The sequence below is a fragment of the Clytia hemisphaerica genome, unplaced genomic scaffold (assembly GCF_902728285.1).
Source record: "Clytia hemisphaerica strain Z4C2 unplaced genomic scaffold, Clytia hemisphaerica genome assembly, whole genome shotgun sequence".
Taxonomy (NCBI): Eukaryota; Metazoa; Cnidaria; class Hydrozoa; order Leptothecata; family Clytiidae; genus Clytia; species Clytia hemisphaerica.
The window spans coordinates 728,815-748,289 of record NW_027104602.1 but is presented as its reverse complement, the minus strand read 5'-3'; the positions used below and the strand labels follow the sequence as shown (position 1 = coordinate 748,289).

The 19,475-nt window shown below is 34.8% G+C and overlaps 3 protein-coding genes across 3 annotated transcripts; 1 reads left to right on the top strand and 2 right to left on the bottom strand.

The window, feature by feature from the left end:
• Positions 1–692: 692 nt before the first annotated feature.
• Positions 693–6,510, bottom strand: LOC136824210 (basic proline-rich protein-like). Its single transcript, XM_067080388.1, has 5 exons — positions 6,339–6,510; positions 5,941–6,007; positions 2,230–2,749; positions 1,955–2,016; positions 693–1,372 (listed from the first exon to the last, which is right to left on the bottom strand). Exons 2-5 carry the CDS (start codon positions 6,005–6,007, stop codon positions 780–782), a joined length of 1,242 nt encoding a protein of 413 aa, XP_066936489.1. The 5' UTR covers positions 6,339–6,510; the 3' UTR covers positions 693–779.
• Positions 4,138–4,929, top strand: LOC136824191 (uncharacterized). Its single transcript, XM_067080368.1, has one exon. It carries the CDS (start codon positions 4,222–4,224, stop codon positions 4,927–4,929), a length of 708 nt encoding a protein of 235 aa, XP_066936469.1. The 5' UTR covers positions 4,138–4,221.
• A 2,573-nt stretch (positions 6,511–9,083) lies between the features above and the next one.
• LOC136824162 (uncharacterized) lies at positions 9,084–14,205 on the bottom strand. Its single transcript, XM_067080330.1, has 3 exons — positions 13,781–14,205; positions 11,218–11,341; positions 9,084–9,340 (listed from the first exon to the last, which is right to left on the bottom strand). The coding sequence occupies exons 1-3, from the start codon at positions 14,121–14,123 to the stop codon at positions 9,151–9,153; spliced, it is 657 nt and encodes a 218-aa protein (XP_066936431.1). The 5' UTR covers positions 14,124–14,205; the 3' UTR covers positions 9,084–9,150.
• Between the last annotated feature and the right edge of the window lie 5,270 nt (positions 14,206–19,475).

Here is a 19,475-nt window from a genome sequence, read left to right as displayed (position 1 = left end):
GAATATCCACGAATACGAGTCGCAACTCGTGGTAATATGGAAAATCCAGGCTGCTGTTTTTATACTTGTGATAATCGAAGATTGTTTCTCTTCAAGGTATTACTGCTGAAAGAGATTGAAGTGCAATGGGTCGAGTGGAGTGAAGAATTCGAAGGCAAGTTAAAACAAGGAAAAGTGGATGAAAATCACGTAGATGCTGATGATGAAGGTGTTAAAGCTTTCAGGAAAGCCTTTATCCATCAATGTTTTGAAAATAGTGTAGTAAACGAGGAAGATTGTAAATTATATATCCCTGGTGAATGTGCTGGTTATCTAATAGGTTCAAAAGGACAAACTATCCGGCGTCAACGCGCAAGGTTTGTTACTGAAATCAGTGTATCTAACCTCTCCCAAACCCACTTTGGTAGATCATTGGGAAGCAGTATCGTGCAAGTTGCGTACAGTGAAAAATCTAATTCTAGAAGGAAATATGTCGCTGGCAAGGCTAAAAAGGAGCATGTTAGGATGGTTCGAAAGTTGCTTCGGTAAACAGAACGACAATGTGCTTTAGTGACAGAAGAATCACTATAACGGTGACATTCTTATTGAGAATTATGTTAAAACTTTTTGTTCAAGAAATATACGAGGATACTTGGTTTTGATTTTTAGGAATTGTCTAAATTTCAATTGATTTATGATTTATTATAGGTAATATTTTGTATTGTAAAAGAAAATTTTACGTTAGAAAAATCTACAATATCTACAAAATAGAATAAGAATTCATTAACAAGTCATTGAGTTTATTTCCCACATGAACAAGGAGGTGGTGAGCAGGCACAGACTGGTGGTGGTGGGGGCATACAAGGTGGAGCAGGGCATGGAGGTGGTGGTGGTGGTGGAGGTGGTGGTGGTGGGGGAGGTGGAGGAGGTGGTGGTGGAGGTGGGGGAGGAGGAGGAGGAGGAGGAGGTGGTGGTGGTGGGCACGGGGCAGCAGCACAAGCAGGGGCAGCAGCTACACAGGCGGGTGCAGGGGCGGGACAGATTCTCATACAATGATGTAAGCAGACTGGTGGTGGTGGAGGAGCTGGTGGAGCTGGGGCTCCTGGAGGTCCTGGTGGTCCCGGTGGTCCTGGTGGACCTGCAAAGCCAGCACCTCCTGGTGCTCCTGGAGGTCCTGCTGGTCCTGGTCCTCCTGGGCCTCCTGGGGCTCCTGGTGGTCCAGCTGGTCCAGGTGGTCCTGGTGGTGGTGGAGCAGCTGCAGCTCCTCCTGCGGCACATCCGGCTGGCATACAAGGTGCTGGTGGTGCAGGGAGACTGATCACTTGTGGTGGAAGGTTAATAGCACAGTCACATGGTGGTGGGGAGCAACTGCATGGAGATCTTTTCTTCAACTCTAGGATAAAAGAAAGATAAGTTATGCCTAATTTTCTCAATATAGAATCCGAATCCCAAAGTCGCGACTATACTTTAGCTTTTTTGTCACTTGGGAGAGGAACATACACCCCTGTCTCACTAGTTAACTAACAAAAGTTCGTTTTGTGCAAAGGGTCGATAGATATAAGTAGGAGAACCTAAACGTTAATGTCTACAAAGATGTATTATAATTTTTGAAAGTTTGAAGTTCAGAGAAAATTTCTTTTATGAGATTTTAAAATGACTTTATGTGTGCAAACAAAACATTTAGCTAATTTTAAACAAAATATTGACTTTAAAGTTGAAATTTTGTCAATTAAAGTGTAAGCATTGTCAGATTTTTGTTGGTTTTTGTTTTTGTTCAAAGTTGCTTTTATCTAAATGTTTTACCTTTTCCAATATTGCACCCTCACCCTCCTATTGACTCATCAAACGAAATTTGGGAAGCCTGGAAAACTTAACTCTAAGGGCCACAATTATAATAGTTCACTTTACCTAACTTGCAGTATATTGAGACCTCTTCCCAGGGTTAATGGATTGATCACTTTTTCAGCCAAAATACTTTCATGCAATCGTGCAAAATATAAAGGATACGTAAATTTACTAATCAAGGAAATATCCAAGCTAAATTGAGAAAGATTTTGTTTATGTGTAAATGTGTAAAGTGGAAGTATAATTCTTTCAAAAAATATCTAAATTTACAATTTTACGAACATCAAAAAAAATAGAATTTATTAAGTTTGCAGTGTCCATAAAAGGAATAGAACTCAAGATTGAGTAATATTATCATAGTCAATTTTAACAGAGTGTCTCTAAATTTGATTTTAGAAAGAAATCTATTTTCCACATGAGCATGGTGGTGGCGAGCAGGTGCACATTGGTGGTGGTGGAGGTGGAGGTGGAGGTGCCGCACAGGCAGGTGCTGGAGCTGGACAGATTTTCATGCAGTGATGTAAGCAGACTGGTGGTGGTGGTGGAGCTGGTGGAGCTGGGGCTCCTGGAGGTCCTGGTGGTCCTGGTGGTCCTGGTGGACCTCCTGATCCTGGGGTTCCTGGTGGTCCTGGAGGTCCAGCTGGTCCTGGGCCTCCTGGTCCTCCTGGTGGTCCGACTGGTCCCATAGATCCTGGTGGTCCTGGGACTGGTGGTGGTGGTGGTGGTGGTGGAGCGGCTCCGGCTCCACCGGCACCACATCCTGGTGCACATGCTGGCATACATGCTGGGGCACAAGCTGGTGGTGGTGGGGCACAGGCTGGTGGTGCACATGGGGCAGCCATGGGGATAGTGATGGTTTGCATTGGGAGTTCTTGGCATGAACATGGCGGTGCTGAACACGAACAGGGTGATCGTTTATCTCCATCTACGATGAAAAGTAGAAAATTAAAAAATCAAAATATTTGATGCTAAATCTTTTTTTTTTCAATTTTTGTTTCAATTTTTGTTTAAAGTTTTTTGAGAGTATTTAATAAGGAGCGTAGATCACCGAATTCGATTTTACATACCTCGTGCATTGTTCATTACTTTTCATGCCTCATATAATAGTAAAAACAATTTCTATTTAATAGACCTTTTTATAAATTACGTCACGAACATCACTTGCTTCGTATTCAAACAATTACTATGGTAATCGTCAGCCGTGCAAAATTACTCGAATCTGATTGGTTTAGAGGGGTGCAATTAATCGTTAATTGCACTATTACCACTTTTTGCACTCTTCGGCGGGGGGACACTTTTGTCCCCTTATTCTTTTCTCTCCCAAGTCCTGTGTCAGAGACTTTTTTTTACTATATAATAAAAAACAAAGACATTTTTTTTCTTCAATATAAAAAGGAACAAAGATATTTTACGTTACAATAGCTTCTTTTAATTGAAAACAAAGAAAAATTAAACTGCAATGTTTTCTTTTTAAACAGAAGAAAAAAAGGAGGTTTTCGAATGTTTACTGACGATTACCTCGGAATCGTATGTTTTGTCGTGCAATTAACGATTAATCACTCGTAACAAAGGAGAAAATACCGTAATTTGCACGTTAAAAAAATCCGCTGGGACTTAATCACCACGGCAATAATTTCAAAACTAGGCAAGTGATGTTCATGATGTAATTTATGAAAAGGTCTATTGGGGAGAAAAACTAACATGCCTTTTTCTAAAGTTCAAAATTTATAAATAAAATTTAAAACTTGCAAATTGAAAAATCCAAATATGTTGTATGATTGCATATGACTTTAAATCTGGCAATCTTTCAGCGTAAAATTGGTCAGTGATGACCTCCTAAGATCAAAGAATCTCTCCAGTTAAAATGAAAGTTATAGCACTTTTCTACCAGATCTTTATTTTTTTCTTCTTCATTTTCATCTTCATTTTTAGAATTTTTTTAAAGATTTTTTTATTTCAAATTGTTCCACTCGCTAATATCTTTCCAATGATACCAAATTTATAAAGATTGAAGAATTCCTTCAAAATTTATATGTAAAAGAAAAAAGAGTGCACACTTATCGTGATCAGACTTTAATGCACCCTAAATATCCCAACTATGGAAAAATGTATTGTTTATTCAGAGAGTTAGAAATTCAGACCTTCGTCAAGAAATTGATTGGAAAGGATCGTTAAGTAAATGCGGAAAATATTTTCAATTCAATTATAATTTTCTAGAGTTTCTTTTATTTATAAAAATATGTGTCATAATATAGTTATTGAAATTATACATAAGAAAAATCTTATGAGGAAATTTCTTAACGTAAAAGTTGAGATCTCAATATTCATTCCTCAAGGAAAGTATCTTCTGGAGATTGATTTTGTTGAAATTGAAATCAAGCAAAGTAATTTGCTTAAATGACTCATTTAACATCTATTAACAATAATGCGTCGTTTTATTATCCACTCTATTTTCCACAGGAGCATGGTGGTGGCCCACAGGTGCACATTGGTGGTGGAGGTGGTGGTGGGCAAGGTGGTGGACATGGTGGTGGACATGGCATAGGTGGTGGGCATGGTGGAGCAGCACATGGCATAGGTGGTGGACAAGGTGCAGGGCATGGTGGTGGTGGGGCACATGGTGGAGCGGCACATGGTGGTGGAGCTGGGCATGGTGGTGGGGCACAAGCTGGTGGTGGTGGGGCACAGGCAGGGGCACTGACTGGGCAGATCTTCATACAATGGTGGAGACAGATTGGAGGTGGTGGTGGTGGAGGTGGGGCTGGTGCTCCTGGAGGTCCTGGTGGTCCTGGTGGTCCAGGTGGTCCTCCGCATCCTCCGGCTCCTGGGGGTCCTGGAGGTCCTGCGGGTCCCATAGCTCCTGGGCCTCCTGGGGCTCCGGGTGGTCCTCCCGGTCCTGGGGGTCCTGGCATTGGTGGGGCAGCACCGGCTCCTCCGGCACAACCACATGGGGCTGGTGCTGGGGCACATGCACACATTGGGGCTGGTGGTGGAGGTGGTGGTGGGGCACAACAAGCTGGAGCAGGAGTGCAGCCACATGGGTTAGCAGATTTCTTCACACCTAAAAGGAACAATAAATTATGTCCATTAGGTGTGAAAGAGTAAAGCTCTTTTTTTAATTCTCTTTTCCAAAAAAAATATTGAAACTTTAGTAAGTATTTTTGAAGTTGTGGCGGCACATCCTGTTTCAGCAAGTTGCTTGTTTATAACTATGAAATGATGATCCAATGAAATCGAACCAGAGTCACCATTTTGTTCCTGGTTAAAAGCAGATTGTTTTGAAATTTTTGCTGTACATGTTTTTGTATAAAATGATTGTGTATAGGTATATAGTTTTCTATCAGTTTAAAGCCAAAAGAATCAGATTTTGAGGTGCATTTAACCATGCAACAATATAATATCTAACATGCTATAAATATATATATATGTGTTAGATAAATTATGTCAAATGGATATTATATAGACTCATCATGCAGTTTCAATAATTTTTGTGAAAAAAGGAACAAAAGTCTTTCTCTTTCACACAAAGTTGTAATGACTGTCATATAACAAAGTTTGGATTTTTTGGAATTGAGTAAGGAAGGTTTCTCCGGAGATATGTAAGATTAGTTTAAGTTTTCGAGTCCTTTCGAATTATATTCAAATTTTTTCGTGCGTAATATAAATCCTGTATCCAAAAATGTTGTGAAATGCGCGCAAAATAGCCATGAATATCGTAATTCTTATCGTAATATCGTAAAAGCAACTTTAAAATATTGCATCAAAGTACAATATCTTCTTCGCTGCAAATATCCGAATTTGTACACGACTTTGTGGGATTTATTGTTGTCTTTCGATACGCGCTAAATCCAAAACATTTTTAGATTGGGAATAAAGCAAGAATAAGAAGAGGAATTTCTTGCATTTAGGTACAGTTGACGCTCTCTAATTCGATCTTGAAGGGGACTTGGATTTTCATCGAATAAGGGAGCTTATTGAATAAGGGAGCGTCGTTTATGATAATTTCTTGTTGACGGGGACTATAAATTTCATCGAATAAGGAAGCCTATCGAATAGTAGAACATCGAATAGTAGAACGTCAACTGTATTTGAAAATGAATAAAATAAGATACTTACGGCTAACAGATTTAGCGGATGTGTATGCCACGAAGGCGACCAGTAAGATCAAAAATCGTTTATCCATCTGTAAAGAAAATAAAAGAGAATATCATTATTAAAAATGTTTTCTTAGTAATAATCTTTCTATCTTTTACTAGATTATCATGACCAATACCCTGATTTCAGCTTTGATACATTTCAGGCAATGTATGAGATCTATTGTGATGTTTTCGAAGATATTGAATCAGAACAAATGGCCGATCCAATAACAAAAGATTTTTTCCTTGAAATTAAAAAAGATATTGGAAACCAAGCTTTATTCCGATACATCTCCAATTCATAATCTACCAGTATTGTGAGCAAATGAAATCTGAAATATTCTCAAGTAAAAATATCAAAATATGATGAGCAAATACCTTGGAATCGAATATACCAGATTCGTCAAGACGGCTCGAAGAAGATACAAAGCGATTAAGAAATTAAACTTTTTTGAAAGTGAAGAAATTCGAATGGATCTCGTTAAAAACAGGTATTATACAGAAGGTAAGATGATCAAATAATATTTTAATGGCATAACCAATGAACCATAAAACGGTCCATTGAGCAAATTTAATAAGCCGTGAAAATGTAAAAAGAAATTTAAAGATAGAAACATTAAATCAAAGAAAAAGTTTGCTTTGTTTCGAATGTTTTTATTTCCTTAATTTTTTTCGAACGAGAAATGCTGAAAATGAGTAAAGGTGTTTCAATAGGTGCATCATTGATTCTTTTTTCCAGATTACAAATGGTTTGGGAATCAAACTTTCAAAACATTTTTTGTTTCTCTAAACAATCGTTGTTTGGAAAAATAATCGAATGCAGACACAATGACAATGTTTTCTGATTCATAAACTGAATTAAATGCTTGGTTTTGGTTTTTGGCAAATAGTTCGTTTTTCTCAATAAGTAATTAGATTTCCGGGTTACATTTGCTTACAGCCCTGGCAAATTTCAAATCGAAAATTATTTGTGAATACACGCTTATTTCTTTATAAAAATATACTTTATAAGAATATTCATGATGAAATTGGTAAAAAAATTAAGAATATGCTAAGAATAACACCATCGTGGAATTTGGCAAACTGAACATAAGAATGTTTTTTCAGCATATTTCACCTGTAAATTTCCAATAATCCGCAAATCTTTTCTCGAGGTACTACATGCTAGATTTAGACTGGGTAGGATCCTAACCTAAGTATATACTGTAAGAGTATTTTAGGGTGGTTTTCCCAGAAAAGTTAATAATACCCATCATGAAATGAAAGAACACAATTCTTATAAAAAAGTGTGTATAGTTATGTAATCTGGTATATATGCCTCATTTAACATAACTAGGGACCCCCTTCCTTTTGAAGCCTTCGGATGTCCTTAACTTGTTGAGTTTCGAGCCAAAAAATGTTCTCAACATGTTCTTATTTCCCCATGTTTTGACCATTTTTACCTATTTTCCTACGAAATCGAGTGTTTTTGAGTTCATAAAGATTTTAAATGTTCTTAACTTGTTGGCCGTCGAAGCCTTATGTTCTAATATAGTTTGTTCTTATAAAAAAAGGTTTAACCCTTAAATACCAGCTTAATTGCAAATTACACTGGGAAAAGACTCATATTAAGGACTCCTCATTACAGCTGTAATAGTACCTAATTAGATCAGTAATTTGTTATTAACACTTTATCTTATCCCTCCCCTTTGAATAAAGATTTCTTACTTAATTGAGACAGGGATGTATTAGTGCAATGCATATGGAATCTAACACTACGCATTTGTAAAAACAATCTAGAACTAAAATTTGACAAAAGTATACCAATCGATCTCGAAAATCTTTGAACTAGCTAGGGTACCTTAATTCACCCTCACGACTCCCTGACGAAAGGGATTTGGCAGTTCAGACAGTATTACACCCCCTTCTCACAGACCCACTGGAACCCCTTCCCAATGGAAAAATTGGCCAAAATATTGTCTCCGGTGAAAAATTATCATACAATTTTTGTCCTCACTGAAAATAATCATATAAACCAATCCACATTGCAACATATTATGCTATTTTTCCCATCCCCACTGAATTTTCTGACTTGAAAATAAAAGAATTGAAATCCCCAGCCATAAAAAATATGGGTATGTCAATCCCCGTCAAGATTCAGTTCGTTATCTTTATGCCCACTGACTGAAAAAATCCTACTGGGTCTGTGAGTAAGAAAGGGGTGTAGTATTTACTTACACGCTTTTTTTATAAGAACCAATACAATTTGGATCAGGCTGGGCTGTTCTTAATTTTTTTTAATTTTCAGGCTTAAATGTTCTTATGATGTTCTTTCAATACGCTTAGTTTTTTTACTTAAAAATTTATAAAATTGTTCTTATAAAAGAAATCGTGTATTGCTACGTTTTAAGGGATATGTTAATTATACTCAAAATATCCCTTAAAATTCTAGCAAAATCCCAAAAATGTCGTAATAAATTATTAGGGGAGAATTAATTATACTGAAGGCCTCGAAAAATAAATATTTACCTTAATATTTTACCATATACAACAAAACCAAAAATTTAAAAAAATAAACAATTAATGAATTTCTTTTATAAATTGATAATTTTATGTTAATATATTTCATTCAAAATATTTCAGATGAAACATTTGAAATTTGTTTTCAAAAACATCACGGTTCACTTCACACTGTTTGGCAAAACTTTTTCAATTGCAAGATTTAATTATACTCAAAACACGTTCACCCAAACAAATTTATTGTTCGTCTAGAATATGTATTCCAACGCGACCAATATAGTACAGTAGTGAATGATTAGAAACTGTTTTAATTCTTTAATTGGTGTAAAATCTTTCACTCTCAATATTATTCCTCTCCCAATAAAAATTAGTCACCAATAATTTCCACAATATCCTGCAATAAATTTTTGTACTTTTGTTTTGATTCCATGTATGTAAGTGCTGAAGAATTGCCCATAGTATCTATTCATTGCCATACATCCTTTGTCGCCCATTTTCTTGAGCGACCTGCTCCCAGAAAGCGATACGTACACAATACGTACACAATACGTACACAATGACCCAGCTAGTTAACCACTTACTCCGGAAAGATTAAAGAAAATGCTGAGTTTTCTTTTCCGACTATCATCATTCTTAGGAAGGGATGCAGATTACGAAATCGTATGTTTTCTCGAACGAAATTATAGAGCGCTTAAAGATGTGTTATCATAGCTCTTCTTCTTTTATGTTTTGCTTTGAAAAATGGAATTGTCGAGCCTCTCTTCTCTCCTCCTCCTTGTATGATAATAGGTACACAGTCTATATGTTCATAGATCCAAGAAGCGTCGAATGGATTTGCGGGAACGAAATTATGTCTGGGTACGAAAACACCCGTGTACGTCCTAAAACGACCAAAAAATATTTGTTATTGACAGTCCAATATTTGACAAATCACTACACGCTTTTTTTTATAAGAATATACTTTATAAGAAATTTCATCATGAAAATGGCTAAAAAATTAAGAATATGCTAAGAATATAAAGAACACCACCATCATGGAATTTGGCAACAAACCCTAAAAATGGCATTTAAAGAACTATTTTTTAACTTTAAATTACCAATCATCCCAAATCCTAAGCTAAGAATACCGTAAGAATATTTTAGGATGAATTTTCCTAAATAGTTAAAAATATCCATGATGAAATGATAAAAGCCCATTCTTAAAAAAAAAGCGTGTACCTAAGGAACTATCTGCGATGGTCAAAAATAAATTCTTAAATGGATGCCCAGATCAAATTATTAAGCTTGTAACTATCACAACTCACAACCCACAACTCACAACTTTCTTCTTATCGATTTTGACTGTGCATAACCCATATAAATATTCGCGTGTTCATTAGCCTGGATTAATACTTCTCATAACCTTAGACGATGATATCCTTCGAGACTGATAATAAAAGCAAGGAGATAAATACAGGCAGGGATATGTTATAGCGGAGCTGGATGAAGGACGAGAATTCCTTAGCGGATTGCTTCTTTGTCTTTTCTATTGTAAACTGTTGATAATAGAAATCCATCTCTGTCCCTTTGAGTGTTCTGTTTTTATAAGAAAAATGAAGCAGACAAAGTATTCATGCAGTACGTTTGCACATATTTTGCTATGATGTTCCCGCTTTTCATCAAAATAATATTTGTAGAAGATACCCCAAAAGCTTCCTTGTAAATGAAATCTATTTTTATCAGCGTGTGTTATGAATTTGAGAAGCTTTCATGATTTCTCTTTAAAAATTTCGGATGTAAATATTTTGACAAATATTGTTTCAATTGACTTGAATTTTTTTCCATAATCAGACATACCGACTTGCTATCTGAAAATATCAGTTAGAAAGTGAGGCACCCCGCGGTGTAGCGCGGTATTTCAAATGAAAAAGTACTATTTATAATCTTAGAGAAGAAACTTCTTATAACTTTACAATGAAAACAATGTTTTTCATTTTTTTAAATTGCCATTCACCAATGTTTTACAGACCCTCTTGATAATTAAAAGTTTTTAATCGTAAACGATAAATGCAGCAGCAGAATCATTGGCTAAGAGGAAATACAAATTTCACGAGTTTGTAATTAAAAAAGTTAAATTTCATATCAAATTTTAATGTCAGGGACAGAGATAGAACAAGGCTTTTTAAATGTGCGTTATCCAGCTCCACTATAGTATAACATATCCCTGATACAGGTAAGAACAAACTATATCAGAACACGAGGCTTCCATGGCCAAAATAATGCTAATTACAAGTTAAGCACATTTTGAAAAAAATCATCATCATCATTATATATCCGAGAGGACCTAGGTCGGAAAGAAATAGCGGCAGTTACAGAGGTGTTTACCGTGTGTTGGTCTAACCTCTGTTTTCAAATTAACCCCCCCCCCCTAAATTGATCGATTCTAGTGACCTTGTGTAGATGTTAGGGTTGTCTACCTACAACCTACACAGAGGCCCCCCAGCGGTAAGTCTGATCATGATATCACGTCAATTTTTTGTCTTCAATCACGATCATAAAAATCAGCAAAAAATTTGGAAAATGTGAAACTTTGTAAAAGTCCCAATCACATACCACAGCTCAAAAATCCTTCAAATCACTATCACGTTTTGACCTCTGATCACTAATTTTCAAATCACGAAATCACGCTAGAAAAAAGTCCCTAACACGTCATCACGAAAACCGCTTGGTGACTTATACACAGCTCCGCTGGAAATTCCGGAAAGGGGTTGGTACCTACCTTCTCATTGTGAGATAGAAATGAACAACTACAAAAACTATCAGCGCCAATAATATACACAATAGTAAAATGATTATGGTCTTCAAATTTTCACCAGTGAAGGCTGAAGAAGAAGATCCACTATCTGAAAAAAAAGTTGAAAAAAAGTTTTCATTCATTTAAAGCAAAGAATTATTGTATCATATCATTTCTTATCACCATAACCACAATCTTGGACAAAATATTTGAAACAAAGGGGATTGCGACGCGAAATTTTAAACACCACAAATGATTTTAAAACGTATTAAAGTACGGTTGGAAAGTTTTTAAATCTGAGTTTTAACATTAGACTTAAGATTTACGACCGCTTAGGATCTCAGGATTCAAAAGCTCGATATTGCTCCAATAAGGCTCCTCAGGTAAGTTATGGCATGTCTCAAAAACCTGAAAATTACCATAATTTTTGAAGGCCATTAGCCGGCAGAAAATGAGGAAACCGATGATTTGCAACGAAGGATACCATGATGAAGTTTTGCTGTAGGGGTGTTACCTAATTGTTTATGCCCTTATTTTCGCGAAAAACCGCAAAAACCAAAAAGTGCTGACGTCAGCAAAACTTGTTTTTTTAAATATCTCCAGTTTGGCTAATGGTAGAAACATGAAATTTGGACCAACGTTGAATATCATTAAAAGGATCATTTTGCAAAAAGAAATTTTTCAAAATTTTGCTGTCGTCAGCAGAAATCAGCAAAATACGAAATTTTGCAATAAAGTGCTGATGTCAGCAAAATTTCAATTTTTTTTTTTGCAAAATGACCCTTTAAATGATGTCTAACTTCAGTCCAAATTTCATGTTTCTATCTTTGGCCAAACTGGAGTTATTCAAAAAACAAGTTTTGCTGACGTCAGCATTTTTTAGTTTTTGTGGTTTTTCGCGAAAATAAGGGCGTAAACAATTAGGTAACACCCCTACAGCGAAACTTCATCACGGTATCCTTCGTTGCAAATCATTGGTTTCCTCATTTTCTGCCGGCTAATGGCCTTCAAAAATTATGGTAATTTTCAGGTTTTTGAGACATGCCATAACTTACCTGAGTCAGAATATAGCCTAGCAGCCAACGAACCCTTCAAATGAAATTAAGTGGTAAAATCACAATTTTCGCCCAAACTTTAAATTCTGAAAAAACGCGAAAATAAACTAAAATCTCAACATATTTCGACTATATTGCAGTTACCGATTTGAATCGCATTCATACGCGCTTAAGTTTTTGTAGATTCCAAACCTATTCGCGTAATCCGAGGGGCAAATCACTAAAATAAATCTCGTACACAATTTTATAAATCAAAAATAAATCAAAAATAAATCATAAATAAAAAAAAAATCATAAATAAATCATAAATCAAAAATAAATCAGAAATAAATCATAAATCAAAAATTAATCAGAAATAAATCAATAAATCAGAAATAAATCAGAAATAAATCAATAAATCAAAAATAAATCAGAAATAAATCAGAAATAAATCAATAAATCAAAAATAAATCATGAATAAATAAAAATAAAATAAAAAATCTTTCGAAAAAAAATTGACTTTTCAACTTTTTTAATTTTTTTTGACAATGATTTTGAGTATCAGTTCGTTATAATTTGAAAAAATTTTTCCATAAAATTACTCCTATTCATAAATTAGAAATAAATCAGAAATAAATCAAAAATAATTCAAAAATAAATCAGAAATAAATCAAAAATAATTCAAAAATAAATCAAAAATAAATCATAAATAAATCATAAATCAAAAATAAATCAGAAATAAATCATAAATCAAAAATAAATCAAAAATAAATCATAAATCAAAAATAAATCAAAAATAAATCATAAATCAAAAATAAATCATAAATCTCGTACACCATTTTTTGAGTGATTTGCCCCTCGGCGTAATCTATCTGATGGGATTTTATTTACGTCCTTTTCTATTGCCTGAAAAACAAATCTCGTATAAAAGATCACGCGTGTGAGATGGCTGACTCAACAAAATGAAAACCACATGGAATTTTAGATTTAGATTTCCAGCGTCGTAAGATACTTGTAAAATTATTTCTTGGCGTTTTATTGTTTGGTTGATCCATAGAAATTAAATCCATACAAAATCTTTCAAAATGCTGACTATTGGGAGTAAATCAAGAAAATCTCACCTTTTTGTGACTCGGGATTTAAAACCTTGTGAAAGTAAACCCGATTGAAATAGCAGTGGTGACAGCAATGACCTTTCTATACCCTGAACAAGTTTCTCAATCCCGGCCAAGCAAAATCTTTGATCGGAGTTTTTTGAAAAGTGGTACCCTAATCCTGATGGCGGCACTACTTAATAGTGTTATAAATGCATCGAGAGCGCTAGATCTATACTCCCTCGAAAATTTTGATGATGTAGCGTCGTTGCTAGACGTTAATTTCTAGCACTCTAATGGCTTCTTTACGAGTACCAATGCAAGAAAAAACTTCGATCAAAGATGGCGGATATAGCTTGGTCCAGGGATAAATAAAGGTCAGTGGGTGACAGTAAGAAAAAAACGACAAGGGAAACTCACCTGGTTTTCCATTAATTGTTGTTGCAATGGTTTTATGAATAGTTGGATCCTTGGTATGATGGATACCAGGTCGTAAAGTTGAATATGATTGATACTCTATCAAATGTGGTGATCCCGGCGCCGGTCCCGAATCATTTTCCATGTTATCATTATTGATTTTAATGTCAGGAACCAATAATTGTTTCGTTTGGTTTTTTATCTTTTTACCAAGAATAGGTCTGTCTAAAAAATCCACTATGTTATCCCTAATAATCTCTTTGGCAGAGATTGGATTATTTGCCAGAATTAGATAAATTGTTGCTGCAAGTATTTTGATATCTAACATTTTATGTGGATATTTCATTGATGTCAAGGTTTCGGTGATCAACCACCTGTTTGAGATGTTTTCAAGTAATTATTGCATGATGTATCATATAATTTAATCTAAAGTGAAGCGAATTATATGTTTTATAGTTGATCACAAAGTTTGTAAACCTGGTCATTATTGGTGGTTATGAAGTTATCACGGAGCACACTGTGCGTGAACTATTGATTCCTGAATTCATTGAGCTCTAAAATAGATAACTGAAATCACACCTTTCAAAAGGTGACCCACTAACACCACTCTTTATTTTACAGATGGATTTTATTACATTCAAGAGGCCCCCCAAGTGGTAACTCTGATCACGATATCACGGAATATTTGTCTTCAATCACGATCATGAAAATCAGCAAAAAAAACGAACAATTACGCATCCCTTTGAAAAAGTCCATATCACGTATCACGTCTCAAAAATTGTTCAAATCACGATCACGTTTTGACCTCTCATCAAGCAATCACGAAAAAACAATTTGTAATCACGCTGCTACAAAAAAGTCCCTATCACGTCATCATGCAAACCGCTTGGGGGCCTCATTCAACCTCTCGCAAACATTATCAAAATTAAAAAAATGAGCAGATAAGGAACTGGGTTTGAGTTTACAAATCACTCTTCTTTGTCGTTAGCAATATATCAGTAACACGTAGAAGACTATTTGAAAAATAAATTTCACCTTCTGAAAATTTTCAAATGCGCGACTGAAGAAGTAAAAAAATCACCACAAAAAATATTCTACTTTTATCGCACAATAAAAATCACCCTTTACACGACGGCAATGAATAATTGAAGTTTGAGAATTATTAAAAGCCGTGCCACTAAGATAATGTTGGAACCAAGATTTAATAAAGTATGCAAGACAAAAGACAAATTTAGGTTACGGTGAAAAAATATTCTCTTTTTTCAACAACAAAAAATTACACAAATTATGGATTTTGTATATCCACTTCAGAAGAAAAAGAATGAAGGATGAAGCGAAACGAATTCATTACATCAAGGCTAAGTAAAGAAATTGGGGAAAAAATATTCAAAAGAAAAAAATGATGAGAGACAAAAATATTATACTTAATTCGTGATATTGGCAAAATACTATTATTTTTTCTTATCATATCTGTAACTAAATTATTTTTTCATACTTATCTGTTATATTTTGGAAAATTCTACAACCACCATAAATAGATTAGAAAAGAAAAATTCCCTACATATAAAAACACATGTCAATATACTGAACCGCCTTTTTTCAATCTTCATTTTCCCTTTACTAATTTTGTAGTCCCTTGTGCCTTTCTTCCCTTACCTAAGTCAAGGGTACCATTCGCGAACGGATAAGGAAGAAAAAATTTTCACGCGAGATCCTTATTATAAAAAAGCTGATAAATTTGTCGACTTGTGGAGGAGATAATAAGAAAAGTAATATTAAACGAAGTATTTTCCCCTTCTTTCATCCTGATGTAACATATGGGACCTTATTTTGATTAAAATTTTTTTAGAAATTTTGTTATCGTTTTGAAATATATCTCTCTATCTACATTAATCCTACTTACTACTCAATCTAAACGCACTGCTGTGTCATAGACCCGGTGTGATCCCGACACACTGGTAAATTTGATCAAAATACCCTACGCAGTACACTATAAATAAAAGGTCCCTCAAGCGGTTTTTATGGTGGCGTGATAGGGACTTTTTTCTAGCGTGATTACGTATGATTTGGAAATTTTTTCTTAGTGATTGCGTGATCAGAGGTCAAAGCGTGATTGGAATAAAGCTCTCAAAGAATTAAGATTAGAGATATATTGCGATTATAATAATGATTTTTCTACCTAACTCGAGATCTTGAGCTTCAAAAAGTGGACAAAATAGCTGTTTCTGGCTGAAAAACACGTTTTTAAGGGTCAATATCTTGATTTAGATACAAAAATCACCTATACTCGCAATGTATCTCTAATCTTAATTTTTTGAGAGCTTTCCAAAAATATACAATAGGTTTCTCTTTTCTCAAGCTAAAATTTTCATTAAATATTGACCCTATAGGTTTTTGCCTGAGACCGTCATATTTTTCCGAAAAAAACACCAAAGTGTCCGAAAAAAAAATTGGAACATATGTTATTTTGATCCCCCTACCCCTTAGCTTTCCAAAAATGTATAACAAGTGCTGATTTTCGTGGTTGTGTGATTGAAGACAAAAAAAATTCAAATTTCAAAAATTTCATTGCGTGATATCGTGATCAGACTTACCGCTGGGGGCATAGCACACAAGATTTTTGTTTGGTTAATATCTTTTTAACGTAGTTGCTTAACTGGATTTACTTGAGGGACATTGTTTGCTACTGAATGAATAACTATCAAACTACTGATATTGGATCAAACCTTATGCGATTGTCAGAATGGACGACGGGCATCTTCATCAATGACAGTGTGTTTTTTTACACACACAGTGTTATGCGCTGCTCTACCGAAACCCTACTGATATTATAAAAGCATAGACAAAAGGGAAATTGACCGTTTATTCATATTGTTTACCTATATAGTGACTTCATTTTGAAGGAAATTAAATTATGAAATTTTTGGTAGAAAGACAAAACCCAGAGTACCCTATAATTATATAATGGATATTGCATGCGCCGAAAGTAATTTTTCAAAGAGTAAGCCTTGCGCCAAAACGTGCCAAAAACTGGTACCAACATTGAGTTTCTTACAGAAGGTTTAGTGAGTGAGACATGCCAATGAGAATATACTATGACTAACATGAACTGATTCATTCTCGTGGACATTTGAAGCACAGTGTTACAGCAAAAAAATGGTTGAGCATGGGAAGCAGCGAGCAGAAAAATGTAAACAGAAGCGGAACAAAAGCCGAAAAACGATGGATTATGGAGTATTTGATGCTATTTTGTGAATAATTCTTTACGCCAATATTGAAGCTTAAGTAAACTTTGAAAATGCTGTTTATGTCACTGTCACTGCCAGAACGGTACTTCGATATGTATGTACGCCGAAGATTTTCAGCCTCATATTATGAACAGACTCGAACACTCTCTCTACTAATACCACCGCGGCACACTGTACCGTATTGATGTTGAACGCAGGAGCATACTTTGCTCAAATCAAAACTGAACAAACTTTTTGACTTTTTAGAACCAGACGTCCAATAAAATACAAACACAATGTTGTACCTACCTGTGAAGTGAAAAGTTTTTAACCATGTTGACGGTGGTTACAACAGGACACGGTATCTGAAGTTCCCCTGGTCTTTATTTTCAAAACATATGGATTGAAGACAAGATGAATCTGTTTTTATGGGAGTGAAACAAACACACTTGTTGAAATACAAAGTCTGGCACTACTTTAATTGGATCAATTTATATTTCGTAGGAATTACCTTAAGAGTATGAATTTATGCGAGGATAAATTAATGCAGGATTAATTAATGCAGGATTAATCAATTAGGCCCTAATTTGCATTACTTAAGTTTATCAATTCTTCAGCAATTCACATTGATTAATTCCGCATAATAATTTATTCCACTGTTAATTTATACTCACGATTGAACATCCACTATCCACAAAATTTAAGCTTTTCGCAATAAGGACTTATTTTCGTGTTTTCCCAAGTTATTTTCAAAAAGTGATAAAATAAGTTTTGGTATTTTTATGTATTAACAGTCATTTCGTTGAAGAATCTCCGCTTTCTTGCTTGCCAGGGAAGTGGAAGTGGATTACAGCAATAGAAAAAAATGTGTACAATGGCGGATTAGATGATGTTTTAATATTTTCATGGTGACTAACTTTCGCTGAAGGCCCCTTTTCACATTTCCTTAGGATTTTATTTTATGTTCTTTCGTAAATAAGAACAAAGGCCATGAAATCCGGGAAATTTTTAATCCCTGAAAATTAATACCTTTATTAAAAGTATCTGATTCAACTGCCAATTTTGAGAGCAACTATCAAATTCATATCTTTAGTAACCATGAAGAAATTTTATTCTAACTGAAAACTTTTGCAGAAACACGTATGAAGATTGTTAAAGTTTTTCAGATAATTTTCAGTAACCTTTAATACAAATAAATTATATCTACAGTATGCCACCAGTCCAAAGTTACTCACTTTTTAAATTTCAAATCAAATGACTGAAATTGTATTCAATTTCATTTTGGAATTCACCTTTAATCCGCATTATGTATCTTTATGGAAGGGAAGCACTTCCAGTTTCACAGTACACATTCTTATGTTTGGGTTTTCAAAAGTGATTTTTATCTGGTGATTGAAGAATATCAACTTTGATATCATTCTAGTTCTTAACATGTTGCGAAACCTGTAATGGTTTTAATTTAGGTCACTTTGCATCAGAAAGTGTAGATTAAACATGTTTTTTTTTTGGATTGACACTTTCGTTATGTATGGATCTTACTGAGAAAATTTTAACCGCATCGGCTCGTGTTTCTTAACTTTAAACAGCTCTAGTAACATTGAGCACTTTTTATGAAGACTCATTTCACCAATTTATAGTCTGATTATGATTCCCTTGCTCTCTTCATGGCTAAGTTCCTCTGGGCTAATATCTGCTATTGGCGGGGCATTCATAGCGACAGCTACTTGCTAGTATAATGTCCTTGATTTCATCCCCATTCGAAATTCAATGTAAAAAGTAAAAATGATACTCCGAAACCATCCCCCCCCTAGATTTCCTGAACTTGTGGAACAATATTTATCCCCATTGAGATTTCAGAAGTTTTTATCCCCGCTTCCTATTTTTGACTAGGGGAAGCAAAAGGTAAGACCTTGAATTTTTGACAAATTAGTAGATATGGGTATATGTATGCAAGAAAATTTTGGTTCGGCCATCTGTCTGGTAGGCATGTTACTGATCAAAACATAAACTCGATTAAGATCAAATTAAAAATGACAAAAGGGAATTTCCCAAATAAGAAAATCCGATTTTCACGGCCAAAAAATATTTTCCGAATAAAACTGCTTGAGCCATTTTAGAGCAACCTGACTACAATCTTTATGCAAAAAATCAGAAAAAACTAATAAGGCGAGACCAATTTAATTTTTGTTCTACGGACAGTTCGTTAGAAAAAATATGGGTCGGTCGGTCGGCAAAATAAGAATAAATTTTTCATTTATCAGGGTTGGTAAGGTACCGAGAAAATTTTCCAAAAAGTATCCGGATCAAAAATTCACTTTGTTATCTTCGATGAAGATCATAATAAAATTTTAGTGTATGGAATGCTTTTTATGATTTTTCAATTTCTTGAATTAATTTTCAGCTTTATTCAAGTTTAATTCTCAATTTAATTCTTTTTTTTTCGAAAATCGGGCCCCGTCACTTTATGGGTT